Source organism: Archocentrus centrarchus, chromosome 13 (assembly GCF_007364275.1).
Source record: "Archocentrus centrarchus isolate MPI-CPG fArcCen1 chromosome 13, fArcCen1, whole genome shotgun sequence".
In the NCBI taxonomy this organism is placed as follows: Eukaryota; Metazoa; Chordata; class Actinopteri; order Cichliformes; family Cichlidae; genus Archocentrus; species Archocentrus centrarchus.
In genome coordinates, this window is record NC_044358.1 from 3,074,673 (window position 1) to 3,093,020 (window position 18,348).

The 18,348-nt window shown below is 40.3% G+C and overlaps 1 protein-coding gene across 2 annotated transcripts in view; it reads left to right on the forward strand.

The window, feature by feature from the left end:
• Positions 1-18,348, forward strand: part of bcas3 (BCAS3 microtubule associated cell migration factor) — a 479,890-nt gene that overhangs the window by 65,142 nt on the left and 396,400 nt on the right. For both annotated transcript variants that reach the window (XM_030744094.1, XM_030744095.1), the window contains exon 13: positions 2,146-2,239. In XM_030744094.1, coding sequence (XP_030599954.1) covers positions 2,146-2,239 — 94 coding nt within the window. The remainder of the gene's footprint in view (positions 1-2,145; positions 2,240-18,348) is intronic.

Below are 18,348 nucleotides of genomic sequence, written 5' to 3' on the forward strand. Positions count from 1 at the left end.
AATTAAGCTAAACATTTGGAAAAAAGCTTAAAGAAGTAGAATGGTATGTAGTTCAGTAAAACAGAACACAGTATGACCAAACAGAAACCTAATAACTTCAAAAAAATCTGAAATTAAAATAAATACAGCAAAGTAAAATAAGTGTAAATTAAATATAAATATTAAGTAAAATTACAATGTATAACAAAGTGCAATATTTCAAATTTGACAGAGTAAAGGACTGAATTTAAAATTACTCACTAAATGTCATTATGGGCTATTAGTATTACATTATTGTGTCACATGATTAGAACCATCCCCACTGTTTCCCCACAATCTATTGTCGTGACTACAGGTCTGACTCGTTCAGGTGTGTGTTATAGGGTATAGTAAGAATGGAAATGGCCAGGACTAACCTTGGTCACAGTTTGAACCAGTTCCCTTCAACAGGATCTCCTCTTAGTGGCAAAAGAAATGCTGAAAGCTTTTATCCCCTTAATTTCCCCCGGTTGCTCCAAATTGTGATTAATCACAGTGCAGGAGTTGTCACCTTTTTAATGAGGCGTGCTTGCATACATAGTGGAGTTTGTCAGTGACGTTGTCACCACACATATTCACTGCCCTCTCCTTTTCTCTGATTTTATCCACCCTGTAGCCAGTGTGTTGTCTTCTAAGCTGGACCTAAACCTTCAAAAGCGGGTCTGCAGTCTATCACCAGGCGACATACTGTAACCATACACTGGCCGTAAACACTGATGAGGCCAGGCAAGGAGGGAGGGGTGCAGTGTAGGGGTGGGAGTGTAGGAGAAATGGAGGTTGAAGGGAGTAGTGAGGGTGGGGACAGTCGAAATGAAATAAAGATGGGGGTTGGAGGTGTAAATTTTGGAGAGATGGGAAAAGTCAGGAATATGATTGAGGAGTTCCTATGTCATTGTGGAAATCCAAGATATTCCCATCTCTTTAAGGCTTTGAACTTCCTTATTTGGAACAACAGCCTCAATGCACAAGCACACACACACACACACACACACACACACACACACACACACACACACACACACACACACACACACACACACACACACACACACTCTTCCCTGTGTAACAGGGGCTCGGTTCTCTGGAGGACACTTTTGTTTCAAAGGGCTCCAGCAGGATTCCCTCACAGAACAACATTGTCTGCTTGCACCGTAATAAAAGTGATCTGCTTCATGTCACCAGCCTCTTTCTGTGCATGCTGTTGTCCCGCCTTTTCCCCTTTTCTACCCTCTTTCCTTATGTTCTTGCTTGTAGTGTGAGACGAAGCCCTTGTAGTTTTCTGAGGCTATCTTGTTTGGACTAGCTTATATTTTAAATGTTTGGCCAGCTTTCCTGACATCCTTAGTGCAACAATAGGGTCACATTTAACCCTTTTCAAATAAGTGTGTGCGTGTTCTCAAACACATACACACTCTAGTACAAAGTGGCCTCATGTCTAGGCTTATGTCTAATCTTTCTCTGTGACTAAAGGAGCTTTCTGCCAGTTCCTGGTCTCAGCACAGCCTTTGTTAGATTTGCCCCAGTCTTGACAGCAGACTTTGTACAGAGATTTAGGAGCAACCTCTAGTTGTGCAAAATAATTTACAATTTCATTTTCTTTGGCCAGCTTCACAAGTAGGAAGCCAATTCTAGATTTGATGCCAGTTTGTGCCTGTTTACGGGAAGACCCTGTGTCATGGGGTATTGTCAAAGCCACATGTGAAAAGCCACATCATTGCCAAAGTAAATTTGTCCATATTCTTGTCTCTGTTGTTAGGCCATATTCTGTCCACACTGGTCTCAGTACAGCACTAATGAAATACAGCTTAAATTATGATGATTCATATTTTCTTTGAACACAAAAAGTGGGTTTTTGACCAAAGTGCTTACTTTTCTTCTTTTAGGTAATAATCTTATTATTTTCTGTCCACAAGAGGGCAATGGCACATTCAGAAAGGAGTTAAACTTCCAGTTTTTTCACACCAGGGTCAAGTCAAAGAACTCTGCTTAGTGTGGTGACGATATTGTACCAGACCAAAGTGTGAAGAGAAATCCTTGAGCAGCGGAAAGTCCCACTTTGGGTTTAATGTTCTCATTGTTAGAAAATGATCTGGATTTTCTTTGTGTGTGTGTGTTCATACAATCCAGGTCTTGGTGAGTGAGGACTCGGACGGTGAGGGAGTGGTGGCTCATTTCCCAGCTCATGACAAACCTATATCCTGCATGCAATTCAACCCCAGTGGTAAGACACACACTCCGCACACACACTCACACAAACATGCACATTCATTTTTGAAGAAGAAGACTGAACACTGGAAGCATGATCAGTAAATCACTAAAAATAGGACAGCAATTACACTTTCATCCAAGTGTACAGCAACATAATTTTTGGCTCGCATGTTGCTACTTCATCTTGTCTCGTTGGTTTGGCTGGATGCAACTGTCAAGCCAAAGTGGGTCTATTCCACTTGAACGTGTGCTTCCCCAGCCTCAACATCAAAAGCACATGTCACATACAGATACAGCCACTTAAAATGGCCGGCCGATCCTTGACGGGACCTTGGCTGGTCCGTGGCTGATCGTTGGCTGAAATTCGACATGGGCAATGTGACCACGAGTGGTAACACCCCTAAGCAGCATTTCTGAAAAGTGGTGGTAATGTCTTGCATATCCAGCCGGAGGAGCAGTGATAATGGAAGTGCATTCATTTACAGCCTGCTACGCTGTATATTCATACATTTTAAATTTGCTCAGGAGTTCAATAATTCTAACAAAATCATAATGCTGAACCTTTGTGTAAAACACTGATATAGATATTTGCTTGCAGTCAATAAAGTAGAGGTTGTGCACACCGAACAAGCATCATCATCAAAACTCTGATGCTCCAACACTCAGACCATTCTTGTTAACTTGGGGTAATAGTGAGAGCATGGACTCTACTCAGGAGAAATTGTCAGTTTCAATAGCAAAAAATAAACCAACAAAAACTGACTGTCAAGTTGGAAAACCTTAAATTTAGGAAAATCACACTGTAGTCTAGACACCATTTTATTAGTAGTCTTCGAATATCACATTTTCTGGAAGGCGCCATCAGATTTGCTGTCACATTTACATTACAAAGACCCTTTTTCCTGCCCCCAAATCCATAAAGTTAGCACTGATGTAATACACTTTAATTTGGTGGTTCAGTACTGTGCCAAAATCTCTAATTTCTTTATATTTTACAGGAAATAGGTGCAGCCATTTATTGAAATGGGCAAACATAAATGGAAATGCAGTTTATAAAGTTAAAACAGAGCTTGAAAGTCAATATTTGGTATGACCACCTTTATTCTTCAGCACAGTCTGAACTCTATGGGGCAGCTTTCTCTAATTTCTCTAAGTAGTCTTCAGAAATAGTTCTCCAGGACATTCAAAGCTCTTCTTTGGATGTTGGCTGCCGTTTGTTCCATTGTCTGTCAGGATGATCCCGCACTGCTTCAGTAATGTTAAAGTCTGGGCTCAGGGGAGGCCAGTCCATGACTGATAGTGTTCTATCGTGTGGTTTTTCTATCCAGGCATGCTTTTACTGCATTGCCAGCATGTTTGGAACTTTTCTGTGCTGATAAATGAATTTTGACAAGATCTCCAACACCACTGGTTGAAATGCAGCTCCAAACCATGACAGAACCTCTATGTTTTACAGACAGTTGTAGACGCTCACTGTTGCACCTCTCTACTGATCTCCTCCATACATATTGATGACAGTTTAAACAAAAATTTCCAATTCGTGTTCATCTCTCTATAAAACTCATTGTTAAGTTCCGTGTTTGAGTGATTCATAGTTCATTGTTAAGTGGCTTTAAAACAAAAAAAAAAAAAAAAAGAAAGGACTGGATTGAAAATGAATTTTAAAGTAGCCAATATCCGAAGAACAACTTTGAAAGACCTTCATAAATCCTGGATAACACTTTATAAATTACCGTAGGTGAAAGTCTGGCCTCTCTAATGCAAATTATAAAGAAATGATTGTGGCTCAAGACTTTCGCACAACATTAAAGTTGAAAGAAATTTATAGCATAAATCAAAATATTAGATTGTATTAAATCTATTTTACATTTTCAAACTTAACTTTGATTAAGTTTTTATATTTCAACAGGAGAAAATATTTAAAAGTCAGTTTTTGTGAAGAAAGCACCGTCTCTTGGTGACAATTGACTCATGGGGGGGGGTTTATAGTGGAAAGCCAGCTGTCAGTTGGCTGGGAACAGCCATTTCAAGTAGCTGTATCTATACAGTAAGCATTTTATTTATCATTTTACTTTATAAAGTGCATAGTAAACAAGAAAAAAAATTAATCTATTTGTTGTGAGCACCCTATTCCTTTAAGTGATTATCTGATTTATTTAAAATTTTCAAATAATCGTGCTATTATATCTTGTTATTTAAAGCTACCTTTGCAATCTCCACCTCTGTTGTAGAGATGCGCTCAAAACAGATTGCAAGTGGCACATTGGGGAAAGAAGCCTAAGCTCTGCAACTTTCCAAAAAACAAGATTTTTACATGAATCATTTTAAGTACTTGTCTGACCCAAAGTAAACAAGAAACTTGCTGCCTGGAAGAGGCATTTCACTAACTGTTTTATCAGTCTTCATCCAGAGATTCCTGTTGTACATTTTTCTGGGTATTTAGCAGGTAGGTTGTTCCAAGCATTTGCCTTGATTTGTCTCTTTGTGTACTCTTCTTTTGGCCAAAAAAAAAGAAAAAAGTTCGTTATCATGTTACAAAATGAACTTAATTTAGTGTAACTCAAATACCTATCGGATGGTATTTTGTGACGGAGAGGAATATGATACTTTATTCTTTTAGTTTTCGCTCCTGGGTTTGTGTGAAATTTGTGTTTATTTTTTGTCATTCACAAATAACATGATGCAACTTAAGTGACAAAGGAATCTTTGAACAGTTAAATATTCCCTTTTCAAAAATTTGTGTTGACATTACTGACACTACAACTGCATGCATTGGTATAAATACTTTAACGTAGCACTTTATTAGCATTACCTTCCTCCACCTCACATAGAAAAGGACACTAGATGCTTTGTAAGTGTGTGTGTGTGTGTGTGTGTGTGTGTGTGTGCGTGCGCATGCGAACACAAGTTAATAAAGAAGCTGCTGAGAGATGACTCTAACCCTTTGACCTCTAAGCCCCAGGAATCCTTGACTTACTTAGACTTATGACTAAACTCAGCAGCTCTGTCTCAACAAGTTCAGGATGATATTTTAGACAAAGACAGACCAGACGTGGTTGTCTTAACCCATATTCTCCCACTTCCTTTTACCAAAATACCATATATATGACCCATCTATGCAGCTAAGCTACTGAATATGTGCTTTTTAATATTTTCTTGTGTTATGATACATATCTTAAGGAGCTAAGAACCTGCTAAGAAGTGAAGTTTAGGATAAGTAGTTGCTATTGATTTGTTGCTGTCCAACCATTATGGCTTACATAATCCACACTTGTTAAGCCTGGCACCCTATGTATTAGTGGGACAAAATTTTGACACATTGCAATGTATTTTCTAATTTCTTATTGTGATGCATGATTGATATGGGTTATCTATATTTTTATATATAAAAAAACAAACAAAACAAAAGAAAACATCCCAACTCAAATATTTGAATTGACCATTTGATAACCATTGCTAGGATTTACCAGACTAATGGTTTTAGAAGTAAAGCAAACGGAAAGCCAACAAAAGCCAAACAAATGAAGTTTGTATCATGTTCAAACTTAAATGGCTTGATCTTTGAATAGATTTGAGATAATCACAAAGTTTGGCTGCATACATTATCATGGTCCTGGGTCTTTGACCCAGAGTTTTAAGTTTTGCGGACTTTAAATTCTTGTTCATTATTAGGGCCTGAGCATGAGACGTGTGAAGGCCCTAATGTAATTGCTCTGTTTCTTTTTATTTATTAGAACAAATTAATCTGCTTTTTGGAGGGTTCAAACATGCTCAAAACCTCTGAAAAAAAACTGAAAGTGCATCAGGTCTGGTGAAAATTTATGTGTTTTTGGTTATAGGCACAGGCGTTCCAAAATGGCTCTAACCTCTAAAGTTGCATAATATAAAGACAAACCCCACCGCTGTGTTTCATGTATATGAAATTTGGTACGTATATGCAACATGGCACGATGCACAAAAATTTCTCTTCGAGCGATGCTCTACACCCAAAAGGAAGTCCACCATTTAGAATTAGGCGATTTTGGCACAGTTTTTGCGATTTCTTTTTCAAACACTTTCTAGTGTTTTCCTGGGATCAGCTTCATATTTGGTCAGTCTAAACTACAGGTCTGGGTGAAATTGAATTGAGAAGTTTGAATTTTCATAAAAGGGCATGGCCATGATCAATTTTGATCATTCCCCATGAAATTTTAATCAGCTCTCTTTAACATATACATTATCCAATCAGGATAATCAGGATAATCAGGACATTTCCTATTGCCAACCTAGTGGCAATAGGAAATGTTGTTGAACAGAGCTATCTCAAATTTGGTCAGGAAAGCTTTGAGTTGGTGTGGTGTTATTTTTAAAATTGTGAGTTTTCGTCAAAGGGTGTGAACCTGGCAGGACGCCAAATTCCGATGTCCAATCTGCATCAAACTTAAGTGGTTTGATAAGAGTCCCGCCCTGAACACATTTATATGCCAGTAGTGTACCCTGCCTCTCGCTCTATGATAGCTGGGATAGTCTCCAGCCCCCTGAAAAGAATAAGCAGGGGATAATGGATGGATAGTCAAAATTGTTAGCGTGCCACTTAGTGAGAAATGGAAATGTTTTATACTCTGATGTAACGCTCCTCTCACTTTTACCCCATCCAACTCTAAAGTCATCTGAATAAACATCATTGTGAAAATTGTGAGTTCTCCTTTAACAGCGCACCCTAGTGGCTTACCAGTTTGCATGACACAGGAAGTGCTTGCTGAAGGGCATGGATGCCCCCCAAAAAGGAAGAAATTTGGCGCACACCTCTTCAATGATGAGTGCTTTCAGGTTTTATTGCTCTGATCGTTGAATATGGCAAAATGGCACATAGCACCACCTAGAAGAAAACAAAACAAAAGAAAAAACAGCTGCAGTGAGACTAAAATTGCTTAGCATCCTCTAGACAAATGGGCCCTCAAAAGTTGAAGGTTTTCTAGATATTAAATGGTGTTGACATAGCAATACTCCCATTAGTTTTAGAAGATGGAGGATTTACTCTCCTACTTAAGCTAAAACTTCAGTGTGCACTGACCTTACTGGAAGGCTGACATTAAATATCTAAAACAAGGCTCTGGAGAGCCTAAGCTGTGAGCAGTCATTAATTTGGGAGACAGGGATATTTTATAATAACTCAACCTAAAGCTTAAATATAAAAGAACCTCAACTGTGAGCAGACCTTCGGGAGAGAAAAAGTCATCACAGTAAATTAATGTAAGATACTAGAAGGCTCCGGTCTCCACTAGTCGACTGGCACTGAACATTTTAACCCTTATATGCGTGCACTTTTTTGCTTACGTTTTTAGTGACCTGGGGTTAATCTGTACCCCATGGATTTAATCAAAGAAAGCATAGATATAACCATAAAATGAACTTTATTTCAACCAATAAATGAACACTGCATGCATCTAACCACCAAAGAAACACTGCATGCATTTAACCACCAAGCAAACACTGCATGCATTTAACCACCAAACAAACACTGAATGCACTTAAACTGAATTGGAATATTCTGCAAAACATTTATCATTAGCAACCTCATTCTGGATGAACATACCTAAAGTGAAGTTACACAATACCAGGTAGCTGATAAGACTTGGGAGCAAAAATATCCAGATATATGTATAGAAAGACTAGCTAATTTCATCTAAATTTATCTGATATGAAACTTTTTCAAAATATTTTTTATTACGACAAATCACTTTTTTCTGTGTTCACTGTACAATAACCTCCTCAAGTCCAAGGTCAATGTTCTGTATTTCTAGCCATGCCAGATGTGCTGACACGTTTTGTATGTCTTACCCCTACTTATTCTCCCAGATCTTTTACAGTTGCAGCTGGATGTATATAGGATTTGATTCCTATCTATGTATATTATAGTCCTATCTATGTATATATATCTATATATATATCTATATATCCTACCTATATAGAGATACCACAAGGTAGCAGTGCTGCATCAAAAAGAGACACCTTTTGGCAATGATGGAAACCCTGGGGTACAGAATTACCCCAGGTCCATAAAACTGTAACTTTCGTAATTGAAATGAAAAAGTTAATAAGTGGCTATTGATTGATGAGGGCAATGCATAAAAAAAGGACCAGTAAGGACCAAGGAACAAACTCCTAAAAGGATTGCTCGATAACATTTACTCCAATAATATTATTTTAAAAAATTGGGACTTGGGGTACAGAATTACCCCAGGAACGCATAATAGGGTTTTAACCAAAGACAACCTGGAAGACAGGGACCAGGGCTGGGTCCATAGGGAGAATCTTTACAAATGAGAGGTAGATTAATCTCTGTATCCAGGTGAGGGACTTTAAAACTGTGATTTGATAGTTGGGTGAGTATCAATTGCTTGAGGCTGACTTTGCAGGGTCAGTGGTCCACTCCTAGATGAATGTAAGGTGCTGGTGAAAATCCAAGGTGAAAGGCTTCTGAGAGGGCAGGCAGGCAAATTCTGGTACACGAGAAGAGGTATTGGTTCCTGAAAAGAGGTAAGTAGTTCAAATAGCAACAAGGGAAAAACGATCCACAATGAACTTCTCAGACCTAATCTTGAAACGAGTCTAGTTACCCCTGGATTGATGCTAACTCTCTGGCAAGTGAAGAGTGAAGGCTTCCACAGGTCCTCAAATACAGGAGCTTGATTAGGCTGATGAAGCACAGGTGCGTCTAGCAGCAACAGAAGATCATGGCTCTGCCCCAGAAACACCCAGACCCAACCCAGCCTACTGTTACATGGAAACAAGGATATAGAAGCACGAACCATGACACACCTGCACGTACTTTTTCTGATTTGCCTTGAATTTGAATCACGTATTTACTTATCAAGCATTAATGGATAAATGCAGAAAAAGTGGCAATTTGCACCCCCTATAAAATCAAACCAAGATTTATATGGAAGTAATTGATATCCGCACCTAACAGGTAAAGGAGGCATTCAGTAGCTGAATGACACAATACCTGAGTAGCCTCTACCTTGACATGTACCTGGGTGTGAGTGCCCTCTCACTGCTGCTTGCAGCTTTAATCAGATATTTTATGTAGTTCATAGGTTGCTTATTATTATATTTGATTTTCAAGCATTTTGAGTGTTCTTAGTTTATATTAATTTATTTTAGTCTAATTTAGTATAGTTGCTCCCAGGAGCTATGTTGTCTGGGGCCTTATCCCCCTGGTAGGGTGTCCCATGGCAAATTGGTCCTGGGTGAGAGGCCAGACAAAGAGCAATTCAGAAGACCCTTATGGAAGCATCACCAAGGGAAATGTTTACTCTGTCTGGGATAAGGTTACCGGGGCCCACCCTGGAGCCAGGCCTGGGGAGGGGGCTCAAGGGAGAGCGTCTGGTGGTGGACCATTAGCTCGTGGTGCCTGGCTCAGTGCATCCCGAAGAGAATAGATGGGCCTGCCCTCCTGTAGGCCCACCACCCGCAGGAGGTGTCTTAGGGGTCGGGTGCTGTGTGTGTGTTAGGCGGTGGCCAAGGGCGGTGGCCCTGGCGGACCAATCCCCGGTTATCGGGACTGGCTATTGGGACATGGAATGTCACTTCTCTGGTGGGGAAGGAGCCTGAGCTAGTGCATGAGGTTGAGAGATATTGGCTAGATATAGTCGGGTTCACCTCAACCCGTGGCCTGGGCTCTGGAACCAGTTCCCTTGAGAGAGGCTAGACTCTGTTCTGGTCTGGAGTTGCCCTCGGTGAGAGGCGGCGAGCTGGGGTGGGTATTCTTGTATTCCCTCAGCTTACTGCCTGTACGTTGGAGTTTTCACCGGTAGATGTAAGGGTTGCTTCCCTGCACCTTCACGCTGGGGAACAAGTCCTGGCTGCTGTTTGCGCTTATGCACGGAATGACATTTCAGAGTACCCACCCTCTTTGGAGTTACTGGGTGGGGTGCTTGAGGGTGCATCATCCGGTGAATGCATCGTCCTACTGGGAGACTTCAACGTTCACATAGGCAATGACAGTGAATCCTGGAGGGGCGTGACTGGGAGGAACAGTCTGCCCAATCTGAACCTGAACGGTGTTCTGTTATTGGACTTCTGTACAAATCACAGTTTGTCCATAACAAACGCCATGTTCAAATATAAGGATGTTCATAAGTGCACGTGGCACCAAGACGCTCTAGGTCACAGATCACTGATCAATTTTGTAATTGTATCATCAGATCTGCGGCTGTATATTCTGGACACTCGGATGAAGAGAGGAGCTGAGCTGTCAACTGATCACCACCCGGTGGTGAGTTGGATCAAGTGGTGGGGGAGGACGCTGGACAGACCCGGCGCGCCTAAACGTATTGTGAGGGTGCGCTGGGAATGCCTGGCAGAGGCCCCAGTCCATGAGATTTTCAACTCCCACCTCTGGCAGAACATTCTGAGGGAGCCCAAAGACACTGAGTCTGGCAGCCTCACAGTTCCATACTGTGAGGCTGCTGCTCAGAGCTGTGGCTGCAAGGTGGTTGGTGCCTGCTGTGGTGGTAATCCCTAAACCAGATGGGGGTCACCCACTCCGGCTCAGCGACGAGTTACTGCCCTGGGTGGAAGAGTTCAAGTACCTCAGGGTCTTATTCATGAGTGACGGGAGAAGGGAACAGATGGATGCGTCTGCAGTGATGCGGACGCTACATGATGAAGAAGGAGCTGAACATGAAAGTGAAGCAGTTGATTTAACAGTCAATCTATGTCCCTACCCTGACTTATGGTCATGAGCATTGGTAGTGACCGAAAGACTGAGATTGCAAATACAAGCGGCCGAAATGAGCTTCCTCCAAAGGGTGTCTGGCCTCTTCCTTACAAATAGGGTGAGGAGCACAGCCATTCGGGAGGGGCTCAGAGTAGTGCTGCTGCTCCTCCACATCAAAAGGAGCCAGTTGAGGTGGTTCAGGCATGCCTTCTGAGCACCTCTTGGGTGAGGTTTTCTGGGCATGTCCCACCAGGAGGAAGGCCCGGGGCAGACCCAGGACTCGCTGGAGAGATTATATCTCTCAGCTGGCCTGGAAAGACTTTTGGGTCCTCCCGGATGACCTGGTGGAGGTGGCTATGGAGAGGGAAGTCTGGGCTTCCCTGCTTAGGCTGCTGCCCCCTCTACCTGGCCCCAGATAAGTGGAAGAAAGTGGATGGATGGATGGATGGATGCTCATGTTGTTTCTTTCCTAGCTTTGTCACCCCGTGATCTTCTGTGTCAAGTGTTTTTGTGTTATGGTCCTGTCTTTTATGTTTAGATCATGACTTCCTATTTTATTTTAGTAGTTGTTTGTCTTCTGTTTCTTGTTCTTAGTTTTACTTCCCCTGTCTTATTACCCTTAATTAGTTTCAGCTGTTCCTCATTTCCCACCTGTGTCCTCTTCTCTTGATTACCCTCAGTGTATCTTAGTATAAATAGCTGTCTTTTCATTTGTCAGTTTTTGTGGCATATTGTGTCTGTGCTTCTCTGTTTCCCTGTGCTGTGCTGCCTGGATTTGGTTACTATTGCTACTTTCCCACCTCCAAGGAACTGGTTCGCATGCCAGTGCCCGTGCTGTTCCCAATGAACTGGCAAAAAGCTTAAGAAAGGGTCTGCATTCCCACCGCGTTTCTGTGAACTGCTCCTTTACGCATGAGTGTGGGCAGGTCCTCGTCTGGACACGGAAGCCGAAGCGCACAAACGTGGGAGAACACGCTCCCCTTTCTTGTGCTGCAAATACGTTTTACGGTCCAAACAAACTACTGCAGCATCTGTGTGCAGCACAGAGTTAAACACAGACCGCGATTAGAGCAAGACGACAAGTACGCACTTTGTGTCCTTTTATCTGTGATATGAACTGATGCAAAGCAGCAAGTTCAGCCTTAGAGCCCAACCTAGTTCACAGCCAAGAAAATCGCTTCGCTTTTCTCATGTAATACACATGTAATATGGTAGAAAACTTGATGTTGAGACGGCAGAGTCACGCCCTTCTGCCGCTTTCGTCACGCGTTCGTGGTTGGAGACCAGCTAGCTTGCGGGGCCAGAAATGAACCTGTTTTTCGGCCGAGCACGGAGTGTTTCGGCGGTGGAAAACCCGCCTAACGGTTCAAATCACGGCACGGGCTCCGGAACCCTGTTGGTGGGAAAGAGGCCTTTGTGTCCTGGACTGTTTTGCTTCTGTTTTGGATTTAAGTTGGACTTTCATTATCCATTTAAATGCCTTGCCTTTTGTTTCATCAAGTCTGCCTCTGAAGTCTGTATTTGGGTACTTCACTCTCCACACTCCATTACATGACATACATGTCAGTAACACCTGGAAACAGCGGATTATTTGAAAGCACTGGATGTAACTTCTCTCACTCACTGGTGAAACAAGTGTGGCTGTTGTTGTCTTTTTCTTGTTTGATTAGTGTTTGGCAATGTGTCATTTAAAAAAACAATCTTGAATATGATATATACATGTATGTATAGTAAAAAAGTAAATTCTAAGCAGCCAAATGTAAAGAAGTGGTGGTCAAAATTTTTGGCTGTTTTAGCAAAAGTGGGACACATTTAGTGAGAAACATGGATATGTTGCACAGTTGTGGTTGAATGTTTATATACAATTAATTCCTCATTGTCTTCAATATTGGAATTTCAGTGTGAATCCAAAATATTAAAAATTTTGCACAACATTTTCAATATATTTTTAGCCAGGTTCATGTACAGGAATAAAAGAAAATGGCAAAAAAAAGTTAGTGGATAGAATCAGACATCAAATAAGGTTGCTGATAGAGACCAAATGACATCTATTGGAAAATTTATTATTTTAGCTATGCTTTTCAGGTGCAGTAAAATGTACAATGTTGTGCCAGATTCTAGGGGTGTCTTTGCTCATCATTATTTCAACAATAATCTTTCCTTTTAAGATCTAAACTAGGCATCTACTGAATTCAGTGTATTACAGTGCTGTTCATGTGGATTTCACAGTGGTTTTAGTATACTGGCTGATGCTGAGTCAGCAAGCCAACAGAATCTACTTTGACCCTTTCTACAAGGCACCGTCAACATCAAAATTCTGAGCAGACTTTTAATCTTTCTAGCTCACTTAAAGTGAGCCCAATCTAAAGAACTAATATATTTTTAAAATACAACCTTAAAGAACCCTAGACATGGAGCCAAAAAACACAGATTTCCATCCTTTTTTTAAATTGCAGTCAAGGCATGTAATGAGATTAGGTTAAATCTGAACACAGGCATAGAAACTTCTCTTGCAGGACTGCTTTCATCATTGTTTTTCTTTTATTCATTTTCATTTCTAAGCTGCCTCTTTTTCAGTGTTCCATAATTAAAGGCCTCTTGTTTTGATCAAAGTCCAAATCCTCAGTGATTGGTTCATTGGTCTGCCTCTAAGTGAACTCTTTCCAAGTTAGTGGAAGTGGCTTTTACTGAACTACCTTTCTTGCCTTACTGAGCTTCCCTTCACAGCGTTCAACCTCAACATGGCAGAAACAAGAAAGAAACAATGATATGACTCCAGTATAGCCTGGAAAACCAAGACGTTTTGGCTGGGAAGAGTTATGTAAGAAACCCCAGTGGCTTGTGTGTGTTGGAGGCTCTACAGAGGGTGGACCGTTGGCCGCCAGTTATTGGTGTGGCGGCTGGCGCTTCGGTGGATCTGTGGATCTATTCCTAGTGGTGTAATTAGAGGGACGCAGATGAAGTACAGTGGCAAAGAGCTCTCTTTAACAGCTGCGATGTGTGTGTGCTTGTTTTCTTTCACGTCTCGTCCTTTTCACTTATCCTTAATGATCCTTGACTTGATTATTGGGTATATTGCCAAGGTCAAAATACACTCATATTTTGATGAAAGCGATATTGTCCAGCAACCTGAGCGTTTCTTTTGACTATCACTGGTGCTAGATGGAGTGATCGATTCAACAACCATGCAGGGCACCATCCTCTTTATTCTTACAGATGAAGCGCTTTACATGTAGTTGTGGAAGTGCCACAGTATATACATATTTTTACAACTTGTAGTCCTGTATTTAAAACCTAATTAAAATTACATAACTTAGAAGACAAACTTTAGTTTCAAAATAAATTTCAGTGTTGAATAACATATGCAAAATGGAAAGTATATGTAATAATATTTAACTGATGCAGTAATGTGAAGCTTAACACATAGTAGTTTTTGCTAAAATTCACAACTAGGAGGGGTTGATTATTCAGAGCTCAGTTAAGTAATTAATTTATTGTTAATTACTCATTTCAGTAATTTTTCAACTAAAAGGACCTAGAATCTTTTCTGAGTTCTAGCTTCCCAAATTGAAAGATTTGATACTGCCTTTTTTTTTTTTTAATTTTAAGTCATAATACACTTAATATTCTTGGGGTTTAGACTGGTCATACAATTCAATACATTTTGGTCCTTTAGTTTGGACTTAGGCAGTTACAGTAGGTTTTTCAGATTACTTAGTAATGAAAACACTCAAATTGTTTGCAAGTTGTTTCTTTGCTCATTTCCAGTTGTTATTGTAAGGTTACAGAATACTTGTCAGAGCTATGTTGCCCTGGGTCTTGCATTTTAGGCTACATGCATTACTCTCTAAAAGCAAGTGTAGTTTTCAGTTTTTTTGTTCTAATTTAACAGCTTGGTAACATCTAAATAAAAGCCATTACAGGAACCTTAGACTTGAAACTGACATTTAATTTAATGTCTCTGTAGTAACTAGCTTTCAAATAAATGTAGTCAATTACAAAGTTCTTAGTTGAGCCCTAACGAAAATACTTAATATAGTACCCATGCAAGTAGCTAAAAAAAATGTGCTATGCTTGAATAAAGGTATTTACTTACTAATCTTTATCAGTGCAGGTAATTATTACTCAGAGTGTCATCAACAGATTAATTGAATAGAATATTAGATATCTTGCTGGCTTGTACTAGATTCAGGTATATATTTTCAATCTCATAAAATCCACGGTAGTTCAGTAAGGCACAACTGTGACTTAAAAATTCTGAATAGGGAGGTTTTAAATATCCCTTCAAAGTGAGGAGTAATGCAGATGACTCAAGACTGACTCTCTCCCCTTTTCAATCTGTCCCATAAACCATTTTCCTGGTTATTAACAGACTGGTCTTATGAATAGTCATGCATAACCATTGAGGCATCTATGCCGTGAAGGCAGCTCTTCATGGTATAACAAGTCTATCTCTACATCTCACTAATGTGTGAAAGAAACCAGGCTGTTGCCGAAAAACCTTGGACCCACACGCACATGTTGAACACAAGGGGAATTCCCACACACAAGCAGCTTCACTCGGCCGCACATTTAGCCACACACTTAGTATGGATTAAGTCGTGTCTTCACACCAAGATTGTAATTAGCACTTGTAGGCGGCTCTGATGTGATTTACAGCTTCTTCACCGCAGAGCTCTCAGTTTTGCCTTTTGCAAAGATTAAAAACAAACAAAAAAACTTCTGGATTTTACTGAGACTACTGTAATGCTTGGGTGTGTTTTTACCAGTGATTATGATGCCACTACATTTTTTCTTTTTTTTTTTTTTTTTAGAAATAGTACTTGTGAAGGTATCTGACAAGGTTCAGGCTGGTACCTCAGCTGTTTGCTATTTCCTGTTTGCATTTGGCAGTATCCTGCACTGGCTGTACCAGCAGTGACCGGAAGACCAGGATTTGATTTAAAAACAATGCATTGTGTAATGGATATGATCAGATGTGCCTTCCTACTGTACAACTAATCTGTATCCAGGGTGTTTCAGATGAAAATTTAGCACAAGTTTTAAAATGTGTAATTTTTAAACTGGTCAGGTGCTTGTTTACTAAACTTGTTATATTTTAAAAAATATTCACTTCTAAAATAAACAGGTATAAAATAAACAGGTATTTTGGTACAGTGAGGGGCATTTATTTTACTGTCTACTTGTGTATCAAAGTCGTGGTTTTAAGCTCCTAATAGCATTGGTTCTAACTTGACCATTTAAGTTTCAGATCCACAAAAATAACAGTATTTTCTCAAGTAATTAAAAAAGACTACTAACAAAGCAGCCAACAGTTTTTCACTGTTGCATATTTTTAATTATTTGGAATTTAATATTTCAGTGGTCTAAATGTACTCAACCAGTGAGTAAACCGTTTTTATTTGAAATAGTGTATTATATCAACTTTTATCTGCTTAAGCAAAGTCAAAATCAGTGGTTAATGAAAAAGTGCAGTTCATACATGCATTCATACATATATAGCTCAGATGTAGAACAGAATGCTGCAGACTTATTTAGGTATGCGACTATGTAATATTAAAAAAATATGCTTAAATATGCAGGTGAAAAGTGGTTACTAACCTACATGGTCAGAGCTAAGGAGAGTAACTGGATGAACCAGGGATAGTGACTCAGGGTCTCTGGAAAACTTGGCTGAGACAAGATACACCACAACAAACAGCAAAGCAGTGTGGAGTCATTCACAGCCCACATGGTGCAATAATGTTAAGGTCATTTGTAACTTTTTTACAGTACATGTGGAGGTGGGAGACTTGGTGGGAAGGAGGTGAATAGCAAAGTTTCTTGTTTCTACGAATTGTGGAATGTTTGGTTTGTGCTGGCAGCATATGGAAAGCAACGGTTATGAGGGACATAGCCTAAAAATCTGTTTTTTAATTTTCTGCAAATAAAACCATCCTAAATTAGTTTTTATTGTATTCATAATTTAATTGAAATTGTGTAGCCCAGTGGGCTACATAGCTTGTTTATTGCACCATTTCCCCACCATGTTGTATTTCAGCAGAAAGAAGAAGAAAGACCAGTGAGTCAACAGGATCTACAAATTCCACCCAAGCCGCTCAGATCAGAACTGCGAGTCAGTTGTTGTACTGGTGCCACACTCAGCACAAAAATTAGAAAACAAAAAGCTGTAGAGTGATACATTTTCACAACGTCGCAGATACGCTTATTACATTGCTCAAAAGATTAAGGGAACACCTGATCATCAGAATATAAGACAAAGTTATTTAAAAAAAAAAAAAAAAGTTTATTGGGGTGGCTGTGGCTCAGGAGGCAGAGCAGGTCACCTACTCATCGGAATGTTGGTGGTTCAATTCCTGGCTGCTCAGGGCTGCATGCCAAAGTATCCTTGGGCAACCCCAAGTTGCTCTCTGACGCAGGTGTCGGAGTATGAATGTGTATGAATGGTAGACAGTAAGCACTTAGCTTCAGATGGAAGTGCTTGTATTAATGGGTGTGAATGGGTGAATGCAAATGTGTTATATAAGCGCTTTGAGTGCTCAGAGTAGAAAAGCGCTATATAATATAACGAGTCCATTTACCATAAACTTCATGGATTTCAATTTGTCCAGTTAGGAAACATTAACCATTATGTATCCAGTTCATGTGCTTTGATGCAAATGGAAGTGACAACAACAAGGCAAACCCCCAAAGTGGGGAAAAAAAGAAGATTGCTTATCCCCTCTCTTCTAATTTTGCCTTTTGCCTGTGTCCTTTTCACTACTGGTAGCGTGAGATGATGAATGTAGTCTATTGAGGTTGGACAGGTAGTCCAGCTCCTTCGGGATGGCATATCCATGTGTGCTGTCGCAAGAAGGTTTGCTGTGTCTCCCAGTGCAGAGTGTTGAGTAGATACCAAGAGACAGCCTGTTACATTAGGAGAGCTGGACAAGGCTGTAGAAGGGCATCAGCTCAGCAGCTGGACAGGTATTTGCTCCATTGTGCAAGGAGCACGGCCATATCTCTACACAATGACCTCCAGTAGGTGCATATTTCTGACCAAATGGTTAGAATCAGACTTCATGAGGGTGGCATGAGAGCTCAGCCCCCTTTAGTGGGACCTGTGCTCACAGCCCAGCAGGTCCTAACACCACAGATTGATGTCCCTGAAGTTTAAATGACTTTGTGTTATCCTATGATGACTAAGTTGTTGCCCTTAATTTTTTTGAGCAGTGAGAATTTGACTGAGTCAGTCAGACAAAAATTGAGAAGTCTTGAAAAGCAGTAATAGCTCATTTGACATCCATGTGTTAAGGGATTCAGCACAAACTTAACCAAGATGAACTTGTCAAAAATGCAGACTTCCCCAAAAGACACAATACATATTGTATGTATTTTATATCAATAACACATTTCATTAATAAAATATCCCAGTAAAA